Source organism: Boleophthalmus pectinirostris, unplaced genomic scaffold (assembly GCF_026225935.1).
Source record: "Boleophthalmus pectinirostris isolate CB_2022bp ecotype Guang Dong unplaced genomic scaffold, ASM2622593v1 HiC_scaffold_7, whole genome shotgun sequence".
In the NCBI taxonomy this organism is placed as follows: domain Eukaryota; kingdom Metazoa; phylum Chordata; class Actinopteri; order Gobiiformes; family Gobiidae; genus Boleophthalmus; species Boleophthalmus pectinirostris.
This window is the reverse complement of record NW_026571473.1, coordinates 19,510,984-19,535,398: the sequence shown is the minus strand read 5'-3', so window position 1 is coordinate 19,535,398 and position 24,415 is coordinate 19,510,984. Positions and strand designations below refer to the sequence as shown.

General features: G+C 39.0%; 2 protein-coding genes across 3 annotated transcripts in view; both read left to right on the top strand.

The window, feature by feature from the left end:
• The first annotated feature begins 123 nt into the window (after nt 1-123).
• Nucleotides 124-7,118, top strand: edem3 (ER degradation enhancer, mannosidase alpha-like 3). Of its 2 annotated transcripts, XM_020940013.2 has the most exons (21): nt 124-1,006; nt 1,079-1,124; nt 1,218-1,318; nt 1,450-1,489; nt 1,604-1,716; nt 1,840-1,993; nt 2,098-2,232; nt 2,550-2,655; nt 2,784-2,881; nt 3,023-3,148; nt 3,256-3,339; nt 3,442-3,525; nt 3,972-4,096; nt 4,194-4,365; nt 4,436-4,581; nt 4,668-4,812; nt 4,907-5,098; nt 5,213-5,378; nt 5,538-5,723; nt 5,978-6,025; nt 6,315-7,118. In XM_020940013.2, exons 1-21 carry the CDS (start codon nt 918-920, stop codon nt 6,677-6,679), a joined length of 2,721 nt encoding a protein of 906 aa, XP_020795672.1. In that variant the 5' UTR covers nt 124-917; the 3' UTR covers nt 6,680-7,118. The 2 variants fall into 2 exon arrangements, with proteins under 2 accessions (XP_020795672.1, XP_020795673.1); XM_020940014.2 differs by lacking the exon at nt 5,978-6,025 and having other exon boundaries at nt 125-1,006.
• A 391-nt stretch (nt 7,119-7,509) lies between these two features.
• The window catches only part of zgc:92140 (uncharacterized protein LOC447854 homolog), a 28,516-nt gene continuing 11,610 nt past the window's right edge, over nt 7,510-24,415 (top strand). The window contains exons 1-2 of the mRNA XM_020940111.2: nt 7,510-7,988; nt 20,994-21,123. Of these exons, the coding sequence (XP_020795770.1) occupies nt 21,033-21,123 (91 nt within the window). The 5' untranslated portion in view covers nt 7,510-7,988; nt 20,994-21,032. The remainder of the gene's footprint in view (nt 7,989-20,993; nt 21,124-24,415) is intronic.

Genomic DNA, 24,415 nt, shown 5'->3' with positions numbered 1-24,415 from the left:
AATTAAATACATATATATGATTTTTTGTGTGTTTGTGAGTGTGTGTGTGTGTGTGTGCGTGTTTTTTTAAATTATTTTTTACTATTTTTATCAAGACTTACTTCAGGAAACGGATGTTGTTGACGTATTGACCCAAAGTAGCATCCGGTTTTTCTGGACAGGCTAGCCAGAGATGCTTGAAATGCCGCTGTGTGATCGACTGAATTATCCTCATTTCAAATCGAGAAATTAAGCAAACTACCAGCCTACACCGCTTTCTAAAATGAACGTTTTTTGACAGCTTCTTTTGTTATTCGAGCCTCTTTGGCCTTCGGTAGCTTTAAGAGTTAGCACATCTGGCTAACTGGCTTATCAGCCTTTTTGCTACTGTCAAGTTTCTGCCTCCTGCTTGGCCGACAGCTGACAGAAACTCTGCTCTTGTGGAAATAATTAACTTAGCCTCTGTTTGGACCTTTACTCGCTGCTGGTGGCTGTTGGGAGGAGAATGTAGCTGTTAGATAGCTGGATTCATTGTGTGATTGTAAGATCCATAAACGCTTAAAAATAGATTCTTGGAATTTGTCGCGTATCACAGGGTTTTTATTTTATTTTTCCAGTCTGATACTTAATTTGCCAAAACGTCAACGTGTCTCAGCCTAATTTGTTGCAGATCCGGGTGACAAGATGGAAATGTAAACAGGTGTGACATGTATGCATAGCACAGCATAGGTTCTTTCATAACGGCGAAGAATAGTTTTTGTAGAACCTGATGGACTGGCTATTGCACATTGACGGAGGAACAGAAAATTGTTGTTTTCTTCACTGACCAAGTTGGGGTCTGGTTAGAGTAGTTGAATTGTAATGTCGGGGTTTCTAGGACCAAGGAAGACTGGCTGAAAATATTTTGCATCGAGCTGAAGTTAAGCCTTCCATTCATAATGCTATTCGTACTGTTGATACCAATGTTTCTTGGGGCATTGTGTATTCATGGGGAGGCAATAACAAGAGAGGAGAAACGCAAATTAAAGTAAGTATCAAACCATCTCAAAGCAGTTAATACATACCTGTATACAAAACCTGTTTATTTTCTTTATAAAAGGGACCAAGTGGTGGAGATGTTTGACCATGCATATCAAAATTATATGGTAAGCATTTACACAGATCTTCTCTTGACTTGTCCTGTGACATAACCCTGTTTTGTGTTTTTGATAAGTGATATCTTATTTACACTTCCTCAGGACCATGCATATCCGGCAGATGAACTGATGCCTTTAACATGCAGAGGCAGAGTGCGAGGTCTTGAGCCCAGCCGAGGTGACGTGGATGATGCTTTGGGCAAGTGCGTGAATTCACTTAATTCTGAATTCAAAATCAGAATTTCAGAAAAAAATAAATCCAAAGCATGCTTTAATATGAGTAATATTAAATAGTGCCAGAAATATAAAAAATACACTATACTCTCTTTACTAGGTTCTCTCTGACACTTATTGATACCCTGGATACTTTAGTGGTGAGTTACAACATTCTTTTTTATTGAAAGTTTTGCAGCTTAATGTGCTCTACCCTTAATCAATTGTGTTTTTGTTATTTAGCTAATTGATCTGATGAGATTTTTCATTTTTAGCTTTTAAACAAAACAACAGAGTTTGAGGCTGCAGTTAAAAGAGTCTTGTCTGATGTGAGGCTGGACAATGACATTGTGGTTTCAGTATTTGAAACTAACATTCGTGTTCTTGGGTAAGCTTTAATGATAATAATATAAAGATATAATAACAGATAAATAAATACTGTATTTGAGCAATGTTTTTTTTTCAGTAATGCAGGCTTGTAATTGGTGTCATGTATTTATGTTTTGTGAAGTGGTCTTCTGGGAGGGCACTCCATGGCTGTGATGCTGAAAGAGGAAGGACAGCTCATGCAGTGGTATCAGGATGAGCTTTTGCACATGGCCAAAGACGTCGGCCTCAGATTACTGCCAGCCTTCAACACCAGCAGTGGCCTGCCGTATCCTAGAGTGAGACATCCACTCAATACTACTGAATCCAGCTTCAAACATAACCAATAGTATTGTATCCATTTTGAAAGGATTCAAAGCAGAATTAATTAGCTTTTTTGCAGGTGAACCTAAAGTATGGCGTTAGAGGCCCTGAGACAAGAACAGGCACAGAAACGGACACCTGTACTGCATGTGCTGGTACCATGATTTTGGAGTTTGCCGCCTTAAGTCGTTTTACTGGAGATCCAGTGTTTGAGGTAACAAAACACGCTGATAACTATTTCCTTCACAGTGGCTTTGGAAACCTTATAATAAATATATCTTTCGTACAGATAGAGTTTTTCAGATATGTGAGATGAAAACTCTTTTGTGGCAAATATTAAACGGAAGACGCATTGTGTCATGTTTCAATATTATGTTTCAAAGCTGAAGGCAAAATATTCTTTCTTTCTTAGTAACCTCTGTTCTATGATATCTTTCACTTTATATCTAAACTATTAGGCCACTGAAACTCCCACACCTTGTTTCTTGTTTCTGTAAAATTTTCTCTTCAATCTACTTGTCCCATACATAGGCTCATGCACGGAAAGCCTTAGACTTTCTATGGGAAAAGAGGCAGAGAAACAGCAATCTTGTTGGAACTACAATCAACATCCACTCAGGGGAGTGGGTCCGTAGAGGTGGGTCCAGTAAAAAAATATTAATACAAGGCTTAGTAGAGTTAAAAAAAAAAAACAGCCAGGCCCCTATCCATAAAATCGATTGGCTTGAACCTGTTTATGTTGAGATGTTTACTGTGTGTTCGCAGACAGTGGAGTAGGAGCTGGAATTGACTCATACTATGAATACCTGCTTAAGGCTTACATCTTACTGGGAGATGACCAGTTCCTTCAACGCTTCAATATAGTGAGAGCTCACACAAACACACAGTGTATCCTGAACTGGATTACACAATGATTCAGACCTAATACTGCTGATCTTTTGCTTTGGCCATATAATTGTATTACATTTGGCATGACTACTTTTTCCCTTTCCAATTTCATTTAGCACTATGCATCCATAATGAAGTACATTAGTCAGCCTCCACTGCTGCTTGATGTCCACATCCACAAGCCTCTGCTCCCTGCTCGGACATGGATGGACTCTTTGCTTGCCTTCTTCCCTGGTCTTCAGGTTTATTTGAAATCTTTTTAAATTATGAACATTAATTACTCTCTAAAATATGGATATTTATTAATAATTTCTCTTTATGTAACGTTTATAACTATTCTATTCTTCAGGTGCTAAAGGGAGATATACGTCCCGCTATTGAGACACATGAGATGTTGTATCAAGTTACCAAAAAACACAACTTTTTGCCAGAGGTAAAAAAAAATAAAAAATCTCAACCCCTAGATGAAAAGTTTGTATGCAGTAACAAGTAATAAACACACAAATGAATCTTATTAATGTTTGTCTATCACCAGGCCTTCACAACTGATTTTAGGGTACACTGGGCACAGCATCCCTTGAGGCCAGAGTTTGCAGAGAGCACTTATTTCCTGTACAAGGTAATTTATCTGGGAACCTTGTCATAATAGATGGGTTAATGTAACGGAATACTGGTATGGCCCAGGCATTGTTTTTTCTTTTTTAAATTTAAAAACATGCATGTTTTCCATTAATCAGATTGTTGCACAAAAATAGAGCAACAGAATAGCTAAACATTCAAAATTACTTCAGGAGGATGATAATTGTTGTAATGGTATGGGGCGTGGGGACAAGTAAGTGTTTACTTCTCCCCTGATCTTTTTGGAATTTTTGAGCATATGCTATGGATTTAAAATCTAAAATATTTCGCCTACATGTGTATTGTTTGGTTATTGTTTAAACATTAACATAATTTATCAAACATCCAAAATTTGATTGGTTGAATATAATAAAAACTGTGAATGTGTGATGTATCTGCCAGACCCTATTTTTGGATAGCAGTCTTATCATTTATCATTTTTTGCAGGCCACAGGAGACCCGTATTACTTGGAGGCAGGTCGCACCATTCTGGACAACCTAAATAGATATGCTCGTGTACCCTGTGGATTTGCTGCGATGAAGGACGTACGCACCGGTAGTCATGAGGACAGGTCAGAAAAAATCATTTTATGGAATAACATCTTGATGGGATGTGCTCAACCCATTGCAGTTCATTTTTTAATAAACCTTTATCCAACTTTTCTCCAGAATGGACTCATTCTTCCTTGCTGAAATGTTTAAATATCTGTTCCTGCTTTTTGCTGATGCGGAAGATGTACCGTTCGATGTGGAGGACTACATTTTTACTACAGAGGCTCACTTTCTTCCTTTGTCCCTTTCCACTGCTCGCCAATCTTCATCCATAACTCTGAATATAACAGTAAGGACAAGTGCATTTGATATAGGCTGAGAAATATAAAAAATATGAGTTATATTATTATTGATTTTAGTCTGAAGAAGAATTGGATGACTCCAACTTTGACTGGACTTGTCCCAACACCCGGCTACTGTTTCCTGATCCTGCTTTCCCTCGAAATATCAGAGAACCTATCCGCAGTGTAGTGGACAAGAGCTGCCCTCGGCCTGCTCCATACAGGTTTGTGAATCCAAAATGATAATAATTGTTAACAATAATAATTTTTTCCTGTGACTGTTTCTAAATAATTTGTTTTCACTATGCAGAGAGCCTGGTATAGGCCGTCCTCCGCTGAGAGCTCAGGATTTTATGGCAAATAACCCTGAACATCTGGAGCTACTCAGAAGAATGGGCGTCAGTCTTATCCACCTGAAGGATGGACGAGTACAGTTGGTTCAACATGCTACACAAGTAAGTAATGGCCAAAATAGATATTAGTCTTTACAGAACACATGGAAGAAGGTTATATTTGTATCAATAAAAATGTTTTTTGTTTCATGTCCAGGCTGTGAGTGCAGTGGCAGCAGAGGACGGAGTACGGTTTATGCAGGAGATGATGGAGTTGTCCAGTCAGCAGCAGAAAGAACAGCTTCCCCCCAGAGCCATTCAGATTGTCTCACATCCGTTCTTTGGCAGGGTAGTGCTGACAGCAGGCCCTGCACAATTTGGCACAGACCTGTCCAAGAGTGTCACTGGGGTAAATTTAAAGTTGTCCAGTTTTGAATTATTCCATTTCAGTTTCATATTTTACCTATTATAGAAACGTGCATTCTTTGTGTTAATCATTCTGCTCATTTGGTGTCCCGTTCAGGTAAGAGGTTTTGTGACTGTAGCTGAACCGTACAGTGGCTGCAGTGAGATTACCAATGCTGAGTATATCCAGGGCCACATTGCACTGCTCCAGAGGGGCCAGTGCATGTTTGCAGAGAAAGCCCGGCATATTCAGAAGGCTGGTGCCATCGGGGGTATTGTAATTGGTGAGGATTTTACCATTGAGCATAAAGCTGTACACATTATTATCCAACCCATACATATAATTCGCAATGTATTAGTCACAACCAAAAATACAATTAAGTCATGCTATCATTTCCTTAAAAAGTGTGTGATTGAAAATGCCATTGTTTCTCCTTACACAGATGACAACGAAGGCAGTAGCAGTGACACGGCTCCCCTCTTCCAAATGGCTGGAGATGGACGCAGCACTGATGACATCACTTTACCTCTTCTGTTCCTCTTCCACAAAGAGGGCAACATACTGTTGGAGGCACTGAAGGAGTACCGAGAGGTGGAGGTGCTTCTGAGTGACAAAGCTCGGGACAGAGGTATGACTTTGGTCTGATCAATAACAGTATTTGATTTTTTAATAATGCTCGAGGCTGGCTGAGGGCAAATGATTCTGAATTTAGAAAATCTAAATTAAAAGTAGAAATTTGTCTCTGTAGCTACTGCAGCATTACTATATCTGTCTTTCTGCTTTTGACTCAAGCCCCTTGTGCTCACTGTAATCATGGCTTGTCTTTTTCTTTCTGTTGTGTTTCTCTCTTTTTAAACAATCCTTTAAACTTTGGATCAACAGCAACTATATTTAAAGGTAAACCCCTTCCTGGCAGCTTGATTGAAGACAGTAAGTTATTTTAATTTAACTGGAATCAATGTATTTATTTACGTAACAATAATAATTGTCCTCAATCGAAATGAGTTGATTTTAGTATTTCATTATCCATTTCTGTAAGACGTTTTCATCTGAGCAACATGACTCACCATCCACATTCTGCTGTGTTATGGTCAACAACCAATCTATAAAAACTGTGCTATTTCTGGATGAAAATCGCTAACATAGAGTTGCAGAGGACTGACTGAGGAGGAGTATGCATGTGTGTCTGTGTATACAGTCTAACTTGTCTCCTTTTCAGGTGTGGATACACAAGAAACACAAGAGGACTGTGTAACTGATGCAACAACTGCAACCTCCTTTGAGCCTCTGGGCCTATCAGACTTAACCACGACAGAGCGAGCTGAACCTGCTCCTCAAGTTGTGACGTCACCGGAGGAAGTTGATGGGGCAAATGAAGGAACCAGCCCTGCCCAGGATGTTGACCTTTCTGAAGACTTGACTCCTAAAGAGTCTCATTCAGCTGAGGCAAAAGAGGAGGTAGATTCTGAGCCAAAAGAGGAGGCCAAGGACCGGACAGAAAACAGGCGCTCTGTGGAGTCGCTGCTTGCTGACTGGCAGGAGGACTTGGAAGCATTCCAGCAGATGGAGAGGGATGAACTCTGATGTCACATGTGACATGTTGAGCCCTGAGACTGTGGTGGGAGCAGAGAGGGGCAAATATCCGCGTGACCAGCCTTAACTAACTAGTCACTGAAAACAAGGGTAATTTTTAACATAGTTGTCTATGTTAAAAGCTGCGTTATGCATTTTACACTGTAGATGGCATTATGTGCCAAGGCAGCCCACATATTGTATTTCTGGACCACAAGGGAGTTGGTTGCCTGGTTCATGGTGATTCACAGGCTTCTTACCTCATAAACCTCATAAATAGTTTTTTTTTTTTTTTTCCATCAGTCACATATATTGGACCCAGACTGTACTGTATGTGACTTGCCACTTCCCATGTGTCTCACAGTGCAATTGATATTTTAACTCTTTGCTTTTTGAATGCTTGTTCTAACTTGTTTTACTAAATAAGTCTCTCCATTTGATTTTATTTAAATGTGATCATAACTGTGAAACTGTTGCATTCTCAACTAATTACTTTATGGATAAATACAGAAGTAATGAAGAGATATGAAGAACCTGTTGCTGTAATATAGATCTAAAATTAAAACATTTTAATATAGTACTGCTTTGCTCAGGTTCCATCGAACAGGAATGATTATCCCGCAACCGATAAACCAAACCACGAACTGTTCCCGCACTGCACTTTCATGAGCTGCACATACCGAGGCTGCCATGTGAGGGCGCTATATGATCTGTTGATTTGTCTGTCATGCTGATTATTTTTAATGGGAGGGGGAAAATTGCTGTAAGCAATAAAAAAGAAAACCAAACAAAAATGTTCAGTTACTTTTAGACATAAAATACATAAGGACGGTTGGCCTGGAAAATTTGGTGTTCAAGCAAACGTAATAGCTAATTTCACATTTCTTGTAGTTTTTATTTCAATAGAATATGGCACAGATATAAAAATTTAAAAACACGTTGGTTTTATGACATTCAGTTGGTTAATTAATCAAATAGCTGAACATAATCTTGACTTTAGAACCATCTTGTTTTGTTTAATTTTGTGTGAAAAATTTGTAAGGCAAAGATAAACTACCCTTCTACGAGCAAAATTCTCTGGGTTCAGACCATGGTTCAGACCACTGATTGGTGAGTCGGCAGGGCAGTCCTCAGTAAGATGGCTGCATTGCTGCGCGCATTGGTGCCATCCTGGTGAAATGACGCAAGCTCCAGTTTACGCGCAGAGCTCGAGGCTCCTGCTCCGGTCTCCATAGCGCAGCGCAGAGCACATCCCGCCCGACTCAGAGCCGGAAGAGCGGCGGCTATCCTCCTGTGGACCGAGCGGAACCGGTTCGACACAGTAAGTACAGACGTGTAGCCTTGTTAATGGACTCCCGGAGGTGTCATTTACGCTTTAAAGACACGCGCCGCGTCTCTCGTGGTTTCTTTTTCTCTTTACTCGTCTCTTTTGTTGTTGTTTCCTGAGTCCACCGTGATTAGCCGGGCGCTTTCCTTCCTGCACACGGGCTTTACATCTATCGATATTTGGTACGATTTCTATTGACATGCTTGTTCCAGCTGCTTCTTTTGTATGGCTGTTTGCTTGTTCAGTATAGTGTGTTCAACTCATGAGGTTTAGTTTTCCTTGCTTGATGTGTTCTTTTCGCTTACCCCTGAACAGGATTGGCTTTTTCAAATTTTCCACACATCCTGGTTGGCGGTGCCAGCCAGTCCCGCTGCTCCTCCAGACTGCTGCTGGTCTAGGCCCTTTGCTCTTGGAAACACTAAATAGAAGAGGGCCAGGGGCTCGTGCTCTCCCAAGGCTAAAGACGGTTAATCTTTGTGGAAATGAAACTATGTGTACACAGTCGATTTCCCCTTAAAACTGCCTCTCATATGAAAACAAAGCTCCCTGTGTCCATGTAGCGCAGCTGGACACAGCTGTTGATCCAGTCCCAGCCCTAGTGACCCCAGACCGCTCTGGTAGAAGGACTACTGCTGCCCTGCCTACAGCTGGTCCGGTCCACATCTCTATGACCATGGTCAGCACACTGCAGGCTCTTTCCCACTTGGACATTGCCAAGCTCTAAAGGTTGCTCATTTGACTTGCTGCCTCTGGAGCAAGACCACTACTGCAATTATGCTATTACTGTTCTATATAAAATCATAAGCAGTTTAAGTTTGGCCTGCAGCTGTAATGTTGACATTGTTATTTTCTTACATCAAGTGAGACTGAATAAGTTGCCAGCTCTGGCTGTGTGGAAACATGCCATATGGCTTTTAGCAGCTGTGATCTCCACCACATCACTGCATCCATTTGGTTCTCGTGCCAGCCCCCTGGTGTGAATGTAGGTTGGTCTGGTTATGGTCTTGCAGCATCACATCCCTGCCAGCTTAATACAGGCCAATGTAGGTTATACATGTACTAGCAATCCCCCTCACTGCTTTATTCTCCCATCAGTCATTCTCCATCTGCCCCCTCTTTCACCCACCCACTACGAGTTCTTACGAGCCGGTGCTTACATTGCCTTTGATTCTGGCTAGCACATAGCAGCCAAGGTGCACGGCATTGCTCCTCGTTTCTCTTCATCTGTGTCACTTTCCAAGCCAGGAAGGTCTATTCTTAGCCTCGTCCTTCTTCCTGTCTCAATCATCATGACTGTCTCTGCCCTGTATGTCCACCTGTGGCCTCTTTAGTAGGTTTAGTGTCTATCAGGTGCTGATGGTTTAGCCTGTAAGGCAACAACTCGGAAACCCCTCTCCACAGTAAGTGACACCCATAGTGACCAGGATGCCCTTGTCTGCTTGTGTGGGTGTAGGAGGGACATCCCATGATTTTTGCCTTGTGTTTCAGTAAAGTTTATTTTTAACAAATACAAGAAACACTGAAACTGTAACGTATTCTCCTTTTTTATTAAAAACACTTGCCAAGTCAGATGAAGGTTAAACAGCACAGGTAAATGAATGGCTACCATTTACAGAATTTCTCATAGATTTTTTTAAGCTTATGGTGGCACAAATAATTTTATTTGAATAATAGAAATATAAATTTCACTTTCTGCCTGTATTTAATCTTTCACCAGTCATTTTTGACCAGTGTACTCTTTTATAAGTTTATCATAATACAATGAGCAGTGCCAGTATAATCCAGGTTGTGTCTAAACTCTGGGGGAGAACTTTAAACTATGTGGGCCCAATACAGTCTCTTGTATTGATGGGAAACGCTACATTTGACAGGCTTTTTGTAAATGGGCGCCATTTAACTTTTCTGCTGGACATCTACACTTGCTCGCGGACCCTATGCCAGAAAAGTTACATAGTGCAGCTTTAATTTTGTTTTGCATCTGCATTGCCGTTGACATCAGCAGATGTGGTTTCTTCTGACAGATTCTTCAGTCAGCAGAGGTCAGCAGTGCAGTCTCCGCCTCAGTGCTTTCTGTTTGTCCTCAGGTTGTGTTTCAGTGACAGTGACGGGCACATCTATAGTATGTATCTGTAGTATGATTACAGTGCACAGTGTTTATAGATGTGCTGTTAGAATATGGGCAGAGATACAACAGCTCACATCAACACCAATCATGTCATTTATTTATTTTAATGATCAATGCATTGAATTAGTTGTTGCAATCCTAGATATTTGCAAGTTTCCATGTCTAATAGTTTGAACTAATTAAAGCCTCTTCTCCATCCCATTTTCATGCTCTGTGAAATGATATAAAACAAAACAAAAAATATATACAGCCCATAGAGTAGTCACAAAAGAAGATTCAGTGTTCAGACGTTTTAATAGTTTCCTGCACAAGCTGTTTGTCTCTGCAAGTGAACAGTCTCTGATAGATTCTCTGCAGGCTCTTTACTTCATAAAATTTCAGATTGTTGTGGAAATGGAATTAAAATTTTAATACACGTTATACTAATTTAATATGAGGTGAATGTGAATAGAAATGAATAAGTGCAGGTGCAGAAAAGCAGTATTTCCTCTGCTGTAATTCAATTTCATGTTTTCGCTGCTTTTAGCCTTATGGGTATTATGTTGTTATTGGTGAACTACTTTACTAAAGTCTCTTTTCTACATTTTACACAGTCTGTAACTCAACTTGAACACTGGTTCCTGGTCTGTATATAGGCTGTATAAGTGTCAGTCCAGGAGTAGGAGTCAAAGTTCATTGGTGATTATTTTTAACTGCAAATATACATTTGAACTTTAGACACTGCATTCACTAAAATCAGTAAACAATAACCATGCATTCTTATGAACTGACTTTTGCAGAAACACAACTTTTTTTGTCTGTCATGGTTTATTTAATGTTTTCTTTATAATTCAGACAGTTCAATATGACAAGTGTGAATCCATGTGAATGCTGATCAGCACATTATTTTCATTAGCCAATATTCAACTGCAAATGCCAATGTTCAATACAGAAATAAGATGCACTGCCCCATTGTCAGTTTTGTGTGCACTCTCCCGTTAATCTGCCTGGAAGTAAACTTGTCCTCCAAGACTATAACTTTTAAGGCTGTATAGACAGTCTTCACACTTACTTTTGGTCTGTGTGAGAATCATGCATTTGTCCATTTCTACCAAGTGTCATAGAAAACAATGTTGTGCTGTTGGCACTAATAAGTTTTACATGACACATATTTGACACAGTGCATGACCCGTGTTGATTGCTGTTGTTTAGAATGAGATGGAGGATGGTAAAAGTAGCTGTTGTGTTCTTGCTAGCATTGCGGCCAAGTCAACTGATTTTAGAGGGCTGCATATGTTGATAGGACAAAAACAATATTAAGTCAATTAGGATAATTTTGAAGATGCCACAAAAAGGCTGCAATTCATCCGTCTGTTATGACAAAATTGGTATTATCTTGACTGATATTCCAACAACAACTGTGCAGCCCTCTTTTATCATTGATCATAATAGTTTTGAATAATCATTAATTTAACTGAAGTTGAATCACCATTCTTTATTATTTATATTTGAGTTAATTGTTTTGCACCTGAAAGCGGCTCATGTGCTGCCAGGGAATGAAAGGCCATACATGTCTCACAGGAAGCAGTGCTGTTGTTCAGCATCATTCTGGCCAATTACAGATAAGTGCTATTTATTCTCATCAGATGTGTTAATATCTAATGAATATTAATGCTGAGTTATTTTCATTTTGCCAGTTGTGGGTTGCTCTGTTAACAATTCAGATTTATCTGGATGAAAAACCATAAACATGCGTGACCTTGCTTGTGTGGTGGTTGTTGTTGTTTGGGAGCTCACTCTATCTGCCATGTGCAGCCTCCTGCCAGTAATTGCAATGAGCTAGCACTTTATATGCAGCACAAGCAAACTGAATTTGAATATTCAATGATGCTATTACAATGAATATCATGGTTGCTTTCAAGAGCGACAAGTGCTCAAAAAAAATAAAAAAAAAATAAAAAATGAAATCATGGATAAACCTGATCTATATTTTTAGCCTCCATCTACAAGACCATAGTGTTATTGATACTTGGGATGTACCATTGCATTACTGGTATTGGATGGCCTAAAAATTGCTTGCAAACCTGTAAACAGCTTAAACCCATATTTTTTTCAAAGCTGCTACTTTAAATGATAAATTAGTTACAAAACACATTTAAACCATGTTTTACCATACTCTGTTTGTGTTTAAAGGAAATAAATTATATTTTCATCTACCCTAGTAGTATCGATATCGAACAGGAAAAACTGGATAAGTGCATCCTTAATTGATACCTAGGTTATTAGTTCAGATATGGTTGCTGTGTTGGCAACAGCAATTACAGCTGTATTTTTTTTTACATTATGCACTGAAAGCTGTACCTGAGGTCTGCTCAGCTTGTGTTTTCACCTTAGTCACAGCAGAACACTGGAGTTTCAGGACTGAAGAAGTTATAAAAGCTCGCTCTGACTTTTTCTGAAAATCTGCCTCGCTCTTTACAGCACAGTGGTACAAAGCCAACAGCCCTCAGAGGAGACATTTCATCTGCAGTCTCCAGTCTATTAGCGAGAACAATCTACTTTCCTATGGCTTGGTCTTGTATAAAGCACTGGGCCATGTCAGTTATGCCCATGTTCTGCCATTAGAGCCAAGAGCAAAGAGGCACTTTCTGACACTGTTGACTCTTTCCTTCTTATGGTGATGGTTTTGTGTAGAATAGCAGTACTGGTGACAGTTCTTGAAGCTTCACAGACCACCAAACTGATGTGAGTAATTGATTTGTTCACACCTGAGCAGATTTTGACAAGGAAAGTAATGCAAACATGGGAAAACTAATGTGGCAAAGACAACAATGAAAAGAATAAAGGTTGATAGACTTACTTTTTAGAGTTAACAGTTACTAAAGTCACTAACAAACTGCATTTACTCCATCCATTGCATAACTGACACATGTCACCATGGCACTTTTTGCATGAAACATACACAAAAAATCTGATCTTGTTATTGAGTTATCTAATTATTTTAGTGATCTGATTTTTACTGGCCATGTGTACCCAGTGACTAAAGAGGAGAGACCTGGCTATACTGCACAATGAGGTAAATGACATGGTCTGAAGATGTCCCCTGTCCAGCTGTGTTTGTGTGTGGGGTCGTTCCCAGGGCTGTCAGGCTGATGGAGTGCCTGACGTGGGACCAGAGGAGTGGTGCAGCATTTGCAGCCTGGCCTAGAGTAAATATTATGGTGGATGGTCCTCAGAGATACTGCACTCACTGCAACAGTCAGGACTTGTGTTTTGTTTTGCTGGGTCCTATAGTGTTGTTCATGATTTTGAGTCTCATTTTATTTTTAAGAATATTACCTAATATTGTTACAGCACAATTACATTACAATTAGGGATGCACCGATCCAAGTTTTTCTCTTATGATACCGATGTCGACACTTTGGCTTTAAATACTGAAAATATAATTTATTCCCATTAAACTCTCATTTGAAACTATTAGTAACTTACTTATTGATAGACCTATTCATATTTTGTATATTTGAAAAATGTCAATTTTGTTGCTTAGAGATTGGGAAATCCCTAGCTGTCATCCACTCACATTTTCACAAGTGTTCATAACTAAAACCATTTGAATTCCATGTCAACACTGCATAATTGATAATCCTTTGTTGACAATGCGTAACTGTGTACTGTTAATATTTAATTGAATTACCCACCTCTGTCACTCCCCATAGGGATGAGCTTCAAGTCTTTACTGGTAATTAGAGAAAGGTTATTTCCCCACAATATTTTTAATTGAATATCCCCAAGCTATGGCATAGACTTTATATAAAATTGTTACATTATGTCAATGCAATGTTGAATATGGTTTACATAATTTAATAAATAGTATAAAATTCTCCAGAGACATGCTTTAGGCCTATTTCTATAGTGATGCTAAAAACAGGCATTGTCCTGTAGCTTCCTCATTGGTCAGTGTGTAGCCTGTGGAGGATGAGCCGTGATGGGACACTCATTCACAGGTACGTCCTTAAAACAGCTCTGCCCTGGAGCCTCACTGTCTCCTCTAAGGATTTTAAAGGTCCACTCCCACTCCCAGGCTGAATCACTGTGAGCCAATGCTTTTAATAGTAATGTTATGATGGAAAAATATCATCCACACAGCATGGTATCAAATTTACACCAAAAATAGCCTCTGAAAACATACAGAAATTCCCAAGAGTATACAAGAGTAACAATATTCAGTGAAAGTTTATTTAGCAGAATATGAGTGACAGTAATGTAAGGTGAGTATAGTATATTTTAGTTTGTCTTATAGTAAACAAGCTCTCTCCAGTTTTCTAAGCAGCTGTGTATGGTGTGTGATGTGTCTGTATGGTTTATTCATATGTTACACAACTTTGTATCATTTATGATGTAAATTCATATGGGCCGGACAGTACCACATTAGACTGAAAATAACCTGTGTCACGCTCCTCCTCTTCTCTCTCTGTCTCCCTCCACAGCCAGTTTTTCAGGCTGGGTGGTGGTTGGGTGGTGGTTGAGTGCTGTGCCTGTGGCGTTGGCCATGTTTGACAAACCTGTGCACACTGCCCTACCTGTCTGTATTGCTGCAGTCTTTATGTGTACACGTGTGTACGTGTATTTGTATGTGTGTATGTGTATGTGTTCTCTCTCCTCTGCTCAGTGCCTCCTTTGACAAACCCACTCTGAGAGAAGACTCATTCACTCCTCCAGCGTCAGTCACACCTCCGTCAGTGCAAGCACGGGCACGTGTGGCCCCAGTGTAAGGGATAGCCTGAGTTTAAAAGTAGTCTAATGGACTTGATTGTAGCGGTGCCAGGAGAAGCAAAATGGGCCTGTAATCAAAGATGCCAAATAAATAAATCCTGATTGTACCACAATATCAGAAAGTGTAGAGCAGATCTTTCCTTTTTTTAGTAGACTTTCACTGTGCAGTGAATCAAATGATTTGTTTTTACTTTAAACAATGAAAATGTTTCTTTCTGACTGATGCTTCCATTTAGTCAGTGACATTTACAACTTTAATCAATAATTTTCACAGGTTTTTGATTAGGGCTGGGTATCATTAAGAAGTTGCCAATACGACACATACCTCGATACATAAGCCATGATATGATGCATGCAGTATCTTGATACAGTACACTTTCAATTCGATAAGATACATTTCAAATCGATTTGATATGGTTTAATAAAAAATAATAGCTAATGGCTGTGATACTAAAACTCTTTGTTAAACCACTTCTTGTGCAAAGTGAATATGAAACACACCAATTTTAATCCTCAAAACTGTGAAAATGTCAAATGTGTTGCATAAACAAGTTTCTTCCATTAAATAAGCAATAAAACTGTAGCGCTGTTTAAAAAAAATAATTTCGTAAAATATACCAAAAAATACTCTTGGTGATATATTGATACTGTGTCATCATATTAAATGATAAAATATATCAATATTTCAATCTTTTTGCACTCCCTATTTTTGATATGTGGTTCAAAGAATTGTTATTTAAATTATGAACAAAAAAATCATCATGCAGCCAACATTGTTTTCCAACTACTACTGATTTCTTGAAATCACTGTAGTTGCCTTGTCAATAGTTAATACATATATCTACCATAAAATATCATCATTTGTTATATTTTCACACTTGACAGTGTAACTCTTTTTCTCTGTCAGCTAATCTGAATCGTCTTGTTTTTGTCTGTAAAATTGGCCTCCTCCTCCTGGTCCTGGTGAGTTGCCCGTGAGCATGAGACAGACTGGAGCGTGCCCACTGCCCACTGTACGTGCCAGTTGGTCTCAGAGCCTTATCCCCTGCAGACATGGGCAGTTTATCAGATGCTCTGGCTCAGTGTACATGTGTGCGTGCCTGATAGTGCTGAGCTGCTGCTGTGGGGTGAGTGAACTTGAACCAGCCTAAGCTCGTCCTCCTGACACACTTCTGAAGGAGCAGCTCTGAGCACTGCCACCCAGCTGTGAGTGTGGGTTAAGTCTGTGCTCCTCCCCACTGCGGTCGCACATGTGGCACTTAGGATACTGTACAGACCAGATCCTCCTCTTGTCTGTGTGAGTGTGTTTGCAGTGACTTTATTGTAGCCAGTGTAAAGGAGGGCAGGTCTGTGGGACAAATTTAACTTTAAAGTGGTTCCCAACTTTCTTTGCTTTCCATGGGAGCTAGAGACCATTTTTATTTTACCTTTATTTCAGGCATAGCATTGTGAAGTAATTCTTTTTTTACGACTTTCTTGATGTGGAGTTCTGGACAAGTGGAGTTCTCTTTGGGCAAAACTGAATTTAAAAACGTATAATCAGATTTACATGTTGCAAGACTAGACTAATAATTACAATCTAGGATCGCCAACATTATTTTTTGCAATTTGAAATAATTAACAGAACTTTATTGCCATTCTTTCTGGATTAAATGCAGTATAATTATTTAATTGGTGACATTTATTATATGGTATGTATATTATTCATCAGTTGGCAGTCACATATGTGTTTTTTGTCCTATTGTTTTGTTTATGACTCCTGTTTGAAGAGTGAGATTATGTGTTGAGACAGCTGAGGTGTTGACAGATTTAACTATAGTGCCGCCAAATAAGCAATATAATCAGAAAGTAGGGGTGTGTCTGCAGCTAAAGTCCAACTCTGGGAATATTGTACTACTGCACTCCAGATCACGAGGGAACCATAAAGTATATGTTTATTATGATGGATAGGTACTTTATTGGTTGCTACTGGATAAGTAAAAGTAGGGCTATTAAATAAGGCACATTCACCGCTGTGACAACAATGTAAATATTTATGTTGGTTTACAGGTATTCATTCATTTAGATATAGATATAGATATTCAACACTACTTCTGTCTTTCAAATGTTGTCATATTGTTTTTCATCGTTAAAATGTTCCTGTAATGAAGTAATAGCTGTTTACATCAGTACCTCATCCAAGCATTCCCTTTCGCACAAAAAGCTCTTGACTGCTCTGTCTATATTTAGTCGCTCCTACACAGAATCTGATGTTTCAATACTTCCAAATCAAAGCCCCAACACTGAGGCTGCCCACACACAGGAGACTCTTTGAAACTTCAAATCTATCAGCGCTCCTCGGCTCATGGACTTTTAAGAGGAAGTCCCTTTTTTGTACTTTTTATTCAATATTAGGTTAGTTCTGTACTTTTTGCACCTTATCTAATTAAAAAGTTCATTTTCATCTCAACTGAGTTACAACAATGTAATTCAAATGATCAGATTTAGTCAAGCAACAGGGTGGAGATATAAGTTTGGGATCAAATATTGTTCTAGGATATTGGTTCAGCCAATATCCTGATTGGGTCTATACACAATGTAATTTAAGATGTTGAAAAAGGGTTTGCACTTGATCCATTTATACATGCACACAGTTCCATAGTTACTGGAAGAATACATGATCGATCTATAACACATATGGATCAATTTGTTAATTGTTTAAGGAAATAATTGCTATTCTATGTCTCTGTATCTCTAAATAGGATAAATAGCCCAAGCACCAATATCATTGTATAAGCTTGTTTTTTTTTTTTTTTTTTTTTTTTTTTTTTGCTCAGTGTCTAACACAGGGCACTTCAAACTTTCCAGGGAAAAGTAACAATTTATTGGACCTTTTAAATGCCAACAAACTGCAAATTAAGTGAAAATGTCTACTCATTTTAATAATGCTGTTAATAGCTGTGGAAGTCTTGAATACTGATTTGAAGAAAATCTTCACAAATTCACTTTATTAAGTATACCCTGCAAAACAGTGTAAACTTTGGTTCTCCTCCTATGTCCGCACTGTAACTGTCTAAAGTAGAGCCCGACCGATATATCAGTTGACCGATATTATCGGCCGATATGGGCACCTGGAGGCATATCGGCTATCTGCCAATATGCTTGCTGATAGGGGCCGATATTTCACGTGGGCATGTGATACGTCGTTAAAAATCTTGGACTCTCTACATTCTGTTCATTTAATCCAATTTACAGACAGATAAATGTCCTAATATGTGGCTCCACATCAGTATTTATCTGCGGAGTCATTTGTGTGTGTCCTACTGTCCCTGAACACACCACAGAGTCGCGTCACTCACGTGTGTTTGTTTACACCTGCAGACACAGATCCAAACACTGAGATTATATTCTTTTTACGGACAATCGGTTTGAGTCTGGATTAAAAGGACATTTATTAGTGCAGATTTGTGATGTGAGGAGGAGCCTGTATGAGCGGTGAGTGTTGGAAATATGTCGACTCTGAGCTGCTGTAGCTCTCGCACATAAACAGGCTGTTTTCTATAGGCCTATTGTAAAGTGACTATATTGGCCGTATATTTGTTACTGGACCTGCACTGATATGTAAATGAGCTGTGAATAGAGGTGTGAATTATGACATTTGCGCATATAATTAATTACCGCGGCGCGCACGTATTTACGGCTAAAGGCTAATAGCGCTAGTTTCTTTACTAGTTATGGGTCCGTCGCGAACGAGCCGGCTCTTTGAAGCGAACGACGGGAGCCTGATCCTTATTGGGAGCCGTGTTTTCTCTTTCTCTCACTTTTTTTCTCTTCACGCCGCATGCAGACTTGTTGTAGTTTGACAGCAGCAGCGGCTGAAAACGAAACTTTGAGAAATTTGCGTGTATATAAGATTTTAAAAAACACAAAAAAACAAAAAAACGAGCATATTTGGCTGTAGTTTAGCATAAAATAAATAAACCAGAACTAATCTTGGGCACGAGATAGAGACCGAGTCCGACACTCGTCCTGTTTTACTCGTGGTCTAGATCTGTTTTAGTCCTGGTTTAGTTCTTTTTCAGTCCTGGTTTAGACCTGGTTCAGTCCTGCTTTAGACCTGCTTTCGAACAAAACAATCTGAAGAGCCGTTTGGGAGCCAAGAGAACCAGCAGCTTTTAATGAGTCAAGCCAAAAGAGCCGGTTCTCTAAAAAGAACTGGAATACCCATCACTAGTGTCTTGAATGTGATGCAAAAATGCCATTAATCCAACCTACTGTCTGTAAATATGATGTAAAGAGGCAGAATAACAATAAATGTTGCCTAAATAAACCCAATTTAAAATCCACCAGAGCCAAACCTATGTTTTTTAAATAATTCAACATTTACAGTGAATTTTTACATCACTAAATATATCGGCGATTATATCGACTATCGGCAGCTCCAACTCCCATTAAATCGGTTTCATATCGGCCACAGCAAAATCCATATCGGTCAGGCTCTAGTCTAAAGTTGAAGTCTTCTGTGTCTGTGGTTTTATTCTTATTGCTGTAGCATGCCAAATTTACTGACAGTTTCCAGGCACACACCTCTTTCTGAATTATTTTCAGTAGACAGTTTGCTTTTGGACTTAAACTATTGCCTTCATTCAAATATGTATCAATGTCCCCCCAGCAGAGTGGAGTATCAGAATTTTAACATAGGGCTTATATTGTAATTGCTAGACAAGCGTGTCAGAGCATCCTCAGGACTGCAGCCCTTGAGAGGTTTTCTCAGTTTATGAAAATTGGCAAATAAAATATTACCCCAAGGTGTACTTTGATCTAACAGCGAATGATGCATTTACATTTCTGAGTATGGTCCTTGTTTTTAAATATCAGTCATCAATCTGTTCATGGACAGTGTGGAGCTGCAGATGACCCGCCATGACATGTACACCTGTGTCTTTGTCTGGTGCTGGTGTGGATGGGCCCAAACACTAAACAACTTCAAACTCTGAGGAAGGCGGGGGGGAGGGGGAGGACTTTGATGCTCTGTCTCATCTTTCTCTTTGGCCTCTTTGCTCACCCCCATTTTTATCCTCACCCTCACTGCTCTCTCTTTCCTACATCAATCTCATCGACACCTGCCAATTCTGTAACCTGCTCCAGCCTCCTTGGCACTTTCCCTGTTGTGGATGTCCATTGGCAGTGCATTTGTGGATGTAGGCAGCAGTCATATGGCGTGTGTCAGTCCCAGCATACGGCATGAAATGTGCAGCTAGTGTAATGTGAGATACAGTGAGATTTCCCAATGACAAGATCTTGGCTTGAATTTTTATTAATAGTAAATAAACCAAGAATGTCTAAACACAGTGCTTATAAATGTGAGACTAACTGGATTTGGGAACATTATTATGCACTTTTATGTTGACCATTTATGAAGTAAAAAGTACAATTTGACTTTATCTAATAGAAGGAATATTGTTGCTGGATTAGGTGATGCCATTTCTCTGAAAACAGGCCTATTGATCTAAAAATTGAAGGACTGAAATAAAACACCCTGCTTCTGAGGACACATGGAGGGCGCTTGCCCCTTTCAAACAATACTTCTGTTAATCACCAAAGCAATTCTTGTATTGATTGAAAATAAAAGCCCTTTGTAAGCAGTTTATCTAGTGTTCAGACTCTGCCTATAATTATAGCATTCATGTTAGTGTTAAAAGGCACAAAGGTAAATTGGAGGTTTCATGCCTTAGACTACTATTCTACAGGTAAAATTATGTTTTATTTAGCAAGCAAACTTTCACACTACCATAAGGATTTTTAGATTATAATATTATAGATTTTTTTTTTTTTTTTGAATTTGTATTGACTACTCTCAATTACCAGATAGTTTACAATGCAATATTTTATTTTCTCTATACTGAGTATACAAAATCTCCCCGTATTGTCAAAAATATTAAGTTTATAATTGACTATTTTAAATGCGTTGGTTGTTTCATCTCTCTTGTCTTGTGTTGGTGATTTTGCTCCAGAATAAGGAACAAGAAAGTGGGCCTAAACATTATGAAACAAACTCTATTGCTCTTTAGGAGAAGTAACTTGTTGTAAAATCTTGCTTTGCCAGTGTACATAGATAAGCCCATGTGTGTGTTTGTGTGCAGGTGAGAGTGCGATGAGGGCAGGCTGCAGAGCGTGAGGCCATGGGCTGCACCTCGGCCAAACAGGTGTCGGCCGTGCCCAGCGATGAAGAGGGACGCGGCAAGAACTACAGCAATGGAGACCTGTACTCTGGTCAGTTTATTACACACACACAATGATATGTTATATGATATGATCCAGTCACGTGATTCAAGCATAGGCAACTACGGTACAACTGCAAATTAACCTGTACCATATAACTACAATAATGACGAATTGTTAATAAACAGGAGAGGGCACAGCAGCACAATATTCAAAAAGCTAGTCCCCACATATAAGAACTGAGTTATTGTCTGTGAAAGTTTCGTAGTATGTAATGGAAAGTAATGGAAAAATGGAAAATTCAAAGACATATTTTTTTCCCTTTGTTCGACTTTGCAGTTCCTTATTTCAAGTATTGTTGTATTCCTCTTATGAAACATCAACTTTCTTGTAAATCAGGATGGATTGGGTATGAAATAAATCTTAACTTATAATGGCAAAACCTAAAATAAATCCAGACCACATCAGGACTAAACCAGTTGCTCTCGGTTTAAATGATCAGAAATATTTGTTCTGAACCTTCTGCACCTCTGCATTTGGACATGAGTGTGCACTGCCTGACTCACACAAATGTCAATAAAAACCCTCTCAGCACTGGTCACACAGTTAATTGCTCAGTGCAGACCCATCATCAGTCTCTATATTTCCTCCTGTTTGTGGCAGCCAGTCTGAGCTTCTCTTTTTCAGACAATAACTGTCAACAGCTCTGTTTTATTAGCCCTGTGAGTGTTGACAGAATCTACAGAGAGGAAGTAACAAGTTAGTAAAAAGGGATAAAATAAAAATAGTTTTTTATTACCAAAATGATTCAGGCAATTTTGTGTGATACATGCATATTTGTTGCATTTTTGATGCATTTTTGAAAAACATTTTGCAGACTAACATCCGGATCCCAGTGTGTAATAAATATTAGTAAATGCTTCAAACTAAAACTAGAATGTGTCCACTTCATGAACTAATGTGTAAGAAATTCATTAAATTTAATCTGAAACTCAATTTTTCTGACTCAAAAAGAAGCAAAAGTGAAAGAAGAGATTTATAGCAAAACACCAGTAAACAATTTGATTAAGACTCATTCTACACCATTAGTGGTAATAGTTTTCATTAGCTATTCTACTTGTAATTGTGCTATGGTGAATTATCCATTGTGTGTGGTTTCAACTCAGGCTTTTGGAAAATTAATGTGATGCAAATGGGAGTAATGGATTAATTGTAGAATTCAGAGCTTGTGGAGCACTGAGAAGGAAAGATGCCAGAGAAAGACCCGGGAACACGGAGATGATGATGGTTGGAGCAGGATTAACACAGATTAAGAATTAGACGACACTGTGGTAACTGCTGTTATCAGAGGATAGGGCCGGATGGACAGATGACAATGACCCCATGAGGCCTCTATCCCTCTTTAGTATCACTAATGCGAAGGGGTTAGCAGAGAGTTATATGATCACATGCAAATTAGTGGAACAAATTAAACTTTGCTAGATTATCTGGCCTAACTGAAACATATTAGACCAATATTTTCCTATATAAAGACATATTTTTTCACTTTGTCTCTGCGATATCAGACCATCATTTTTGTTGGCCCAATGTGTCATTTCGAGTTTGTAATATTTCCATTTTGAAAATTTATATTGGCATTGGCGGAGAAATTGGGTCATACAAAACCAAGATCATTTTTCTATGTTCCTTTTCTATGGCGTATTGAATGTAGCAGTGATTGAGATCAGATATGAGTGTTCCTTGACAGAGGAAGCAGACTGACGTGTGTTGAGGTCACCCCCCCCTCCTCCAGCTCAAGGCCTCATTCCTTTTTCCTTCCTGTTTCTCTCTATTTTGGTTGGCCCGGCCTCACTTCCTGTCCTTACTCCAGTAGCCATCCTACCCTGGCACAGGATTAGGTCAGAACCCTCTGCTTCCTTTTTGAGCTGCACGATATTAGGAGCATGTGTAAAATACATATTGAAAATGATAGATGTGTTTTTCTAGTATGTTTTCTGGTTGAAGAAACATTGAAATACTTGCTAATATCTGGAAAGACAAAAAATAAAGTTCTTTTTGACCATAGTGAAGAGTGTAGTAAGAAGTACTTAAAACATTTAAATATATTCAGTGGCTCAGTGGTTAGACCAGTGACCTCCCAACCCAAAGGTCTGTCTGTTCTGTTCACCCACTTTGTATGAAAATGGTGTGCGAGTGAGTGATTGGCAATGGTGCAGATTAGCAGCCTCGCTTTCATCAGTTTACCTCAGGGCAGCTGTGACTATAATAGTGCATTATCACCACCAAGTATGGAGTAAAAGAATAATGACTATAATAATGTAGAGCTTGTAGAGACTTTGACAATAATTTCAGAAGTCATTACATCATAACATTTGTAAAATATTTACAAATGTTTTTACGTTTAACTTTGATTTTAAACATACCCCAACAGAATTGAAATATGTTATGCCAGGCAAAGAACACTTCTTTTTCAAAGTTATTTAGTAAATTATATCAATTGTACATTTCAACAAGCAACCACCTAATGAGAGGCACCAAACTGTTCCCTCTACTGAATGCAATAAAAACATTAATTGCACATCTGGGAGTTAATTATCATTGTTATACTTTGGCCATTTCAATGACATAGTATGTTTTTCTTATTCTCCTTCCATCAGTGATTTACATGGTGTAATGTAACAAGTACTGCTGTTCTCTCATCCACCCCCTTTCTGCTTTTGAGGGGTACTCTGCCCAAAGAAGCATTTGACCTGAATTCCCTGGATTATCTCACAGTCCCCAGTCTTTTCCATCTCCTCTTTTTGTCTCCATCTTTCCCTCTATGTTTCTACCAGTGTCTCTTGCATCATTCTTTCCCACTCAACTTGTTGCCCTTTTTTGGGTCAAAAAGCCAAATCTAGTCAATTTCTCACGATCGCGGCAGAAAGATTAGTTAGTTATGTCCTCTCTCCACCCACACACAAGAAAATATGTAAATAGGCCTCTAGTCACATCCACACATCAGTCTGTGTAGATTTGGCTTTTCAGTGTTCTGACTGATGTGGCATAAGACATTTCTCTCTGACAAACTGCCTGTCATTAAAGTCTGTGCTTCTATTTGTATGTCCCAGATCTTTAACACTATGTCAGACTAAGGCTACCCCCCCATCTTACTGCTCACTTGCACACAATAACCGGAAAAGGCCGAACTCCTTTACATAAACATTGGAGGACGACAAAAAGGAAAATAGCAACACTCTCCACAACATTGCACTATTGATGTGTGTAATTATTGCAGTCAGGGAAGACGGAGCAGTGAACCACTATAGGCAATGGTGTACACAAAATAGAGTGACAGTCAAAA

What these genes read in the sequence shown, in the direction of transcription:
- edem3 (XM_020940013.2), top strand. Translation starts at nt 918, where the DNA reads ATGCTATTCGTACTGTTGATACCAATGTTTCTTGGGGCATTGTGTATT. An exon ending in GTGGATGATGCTTTGGGCAA is followed by an intron (nt 1,319 to 1,449) that starts GTGCGTGAATTC and finishes TCTCTTTACTAG; the next exon opens with GTTCTCTCTGACACTTATTG. An exon ending in CCATAACTCTGAATATAACA is followed by an intron (nt 4,366 to 4,435) that starts GTAAGGACAAGT and finishes TATTGATTTTAG; the next exon opens with TCTGAAGAAGAATTGGATGA.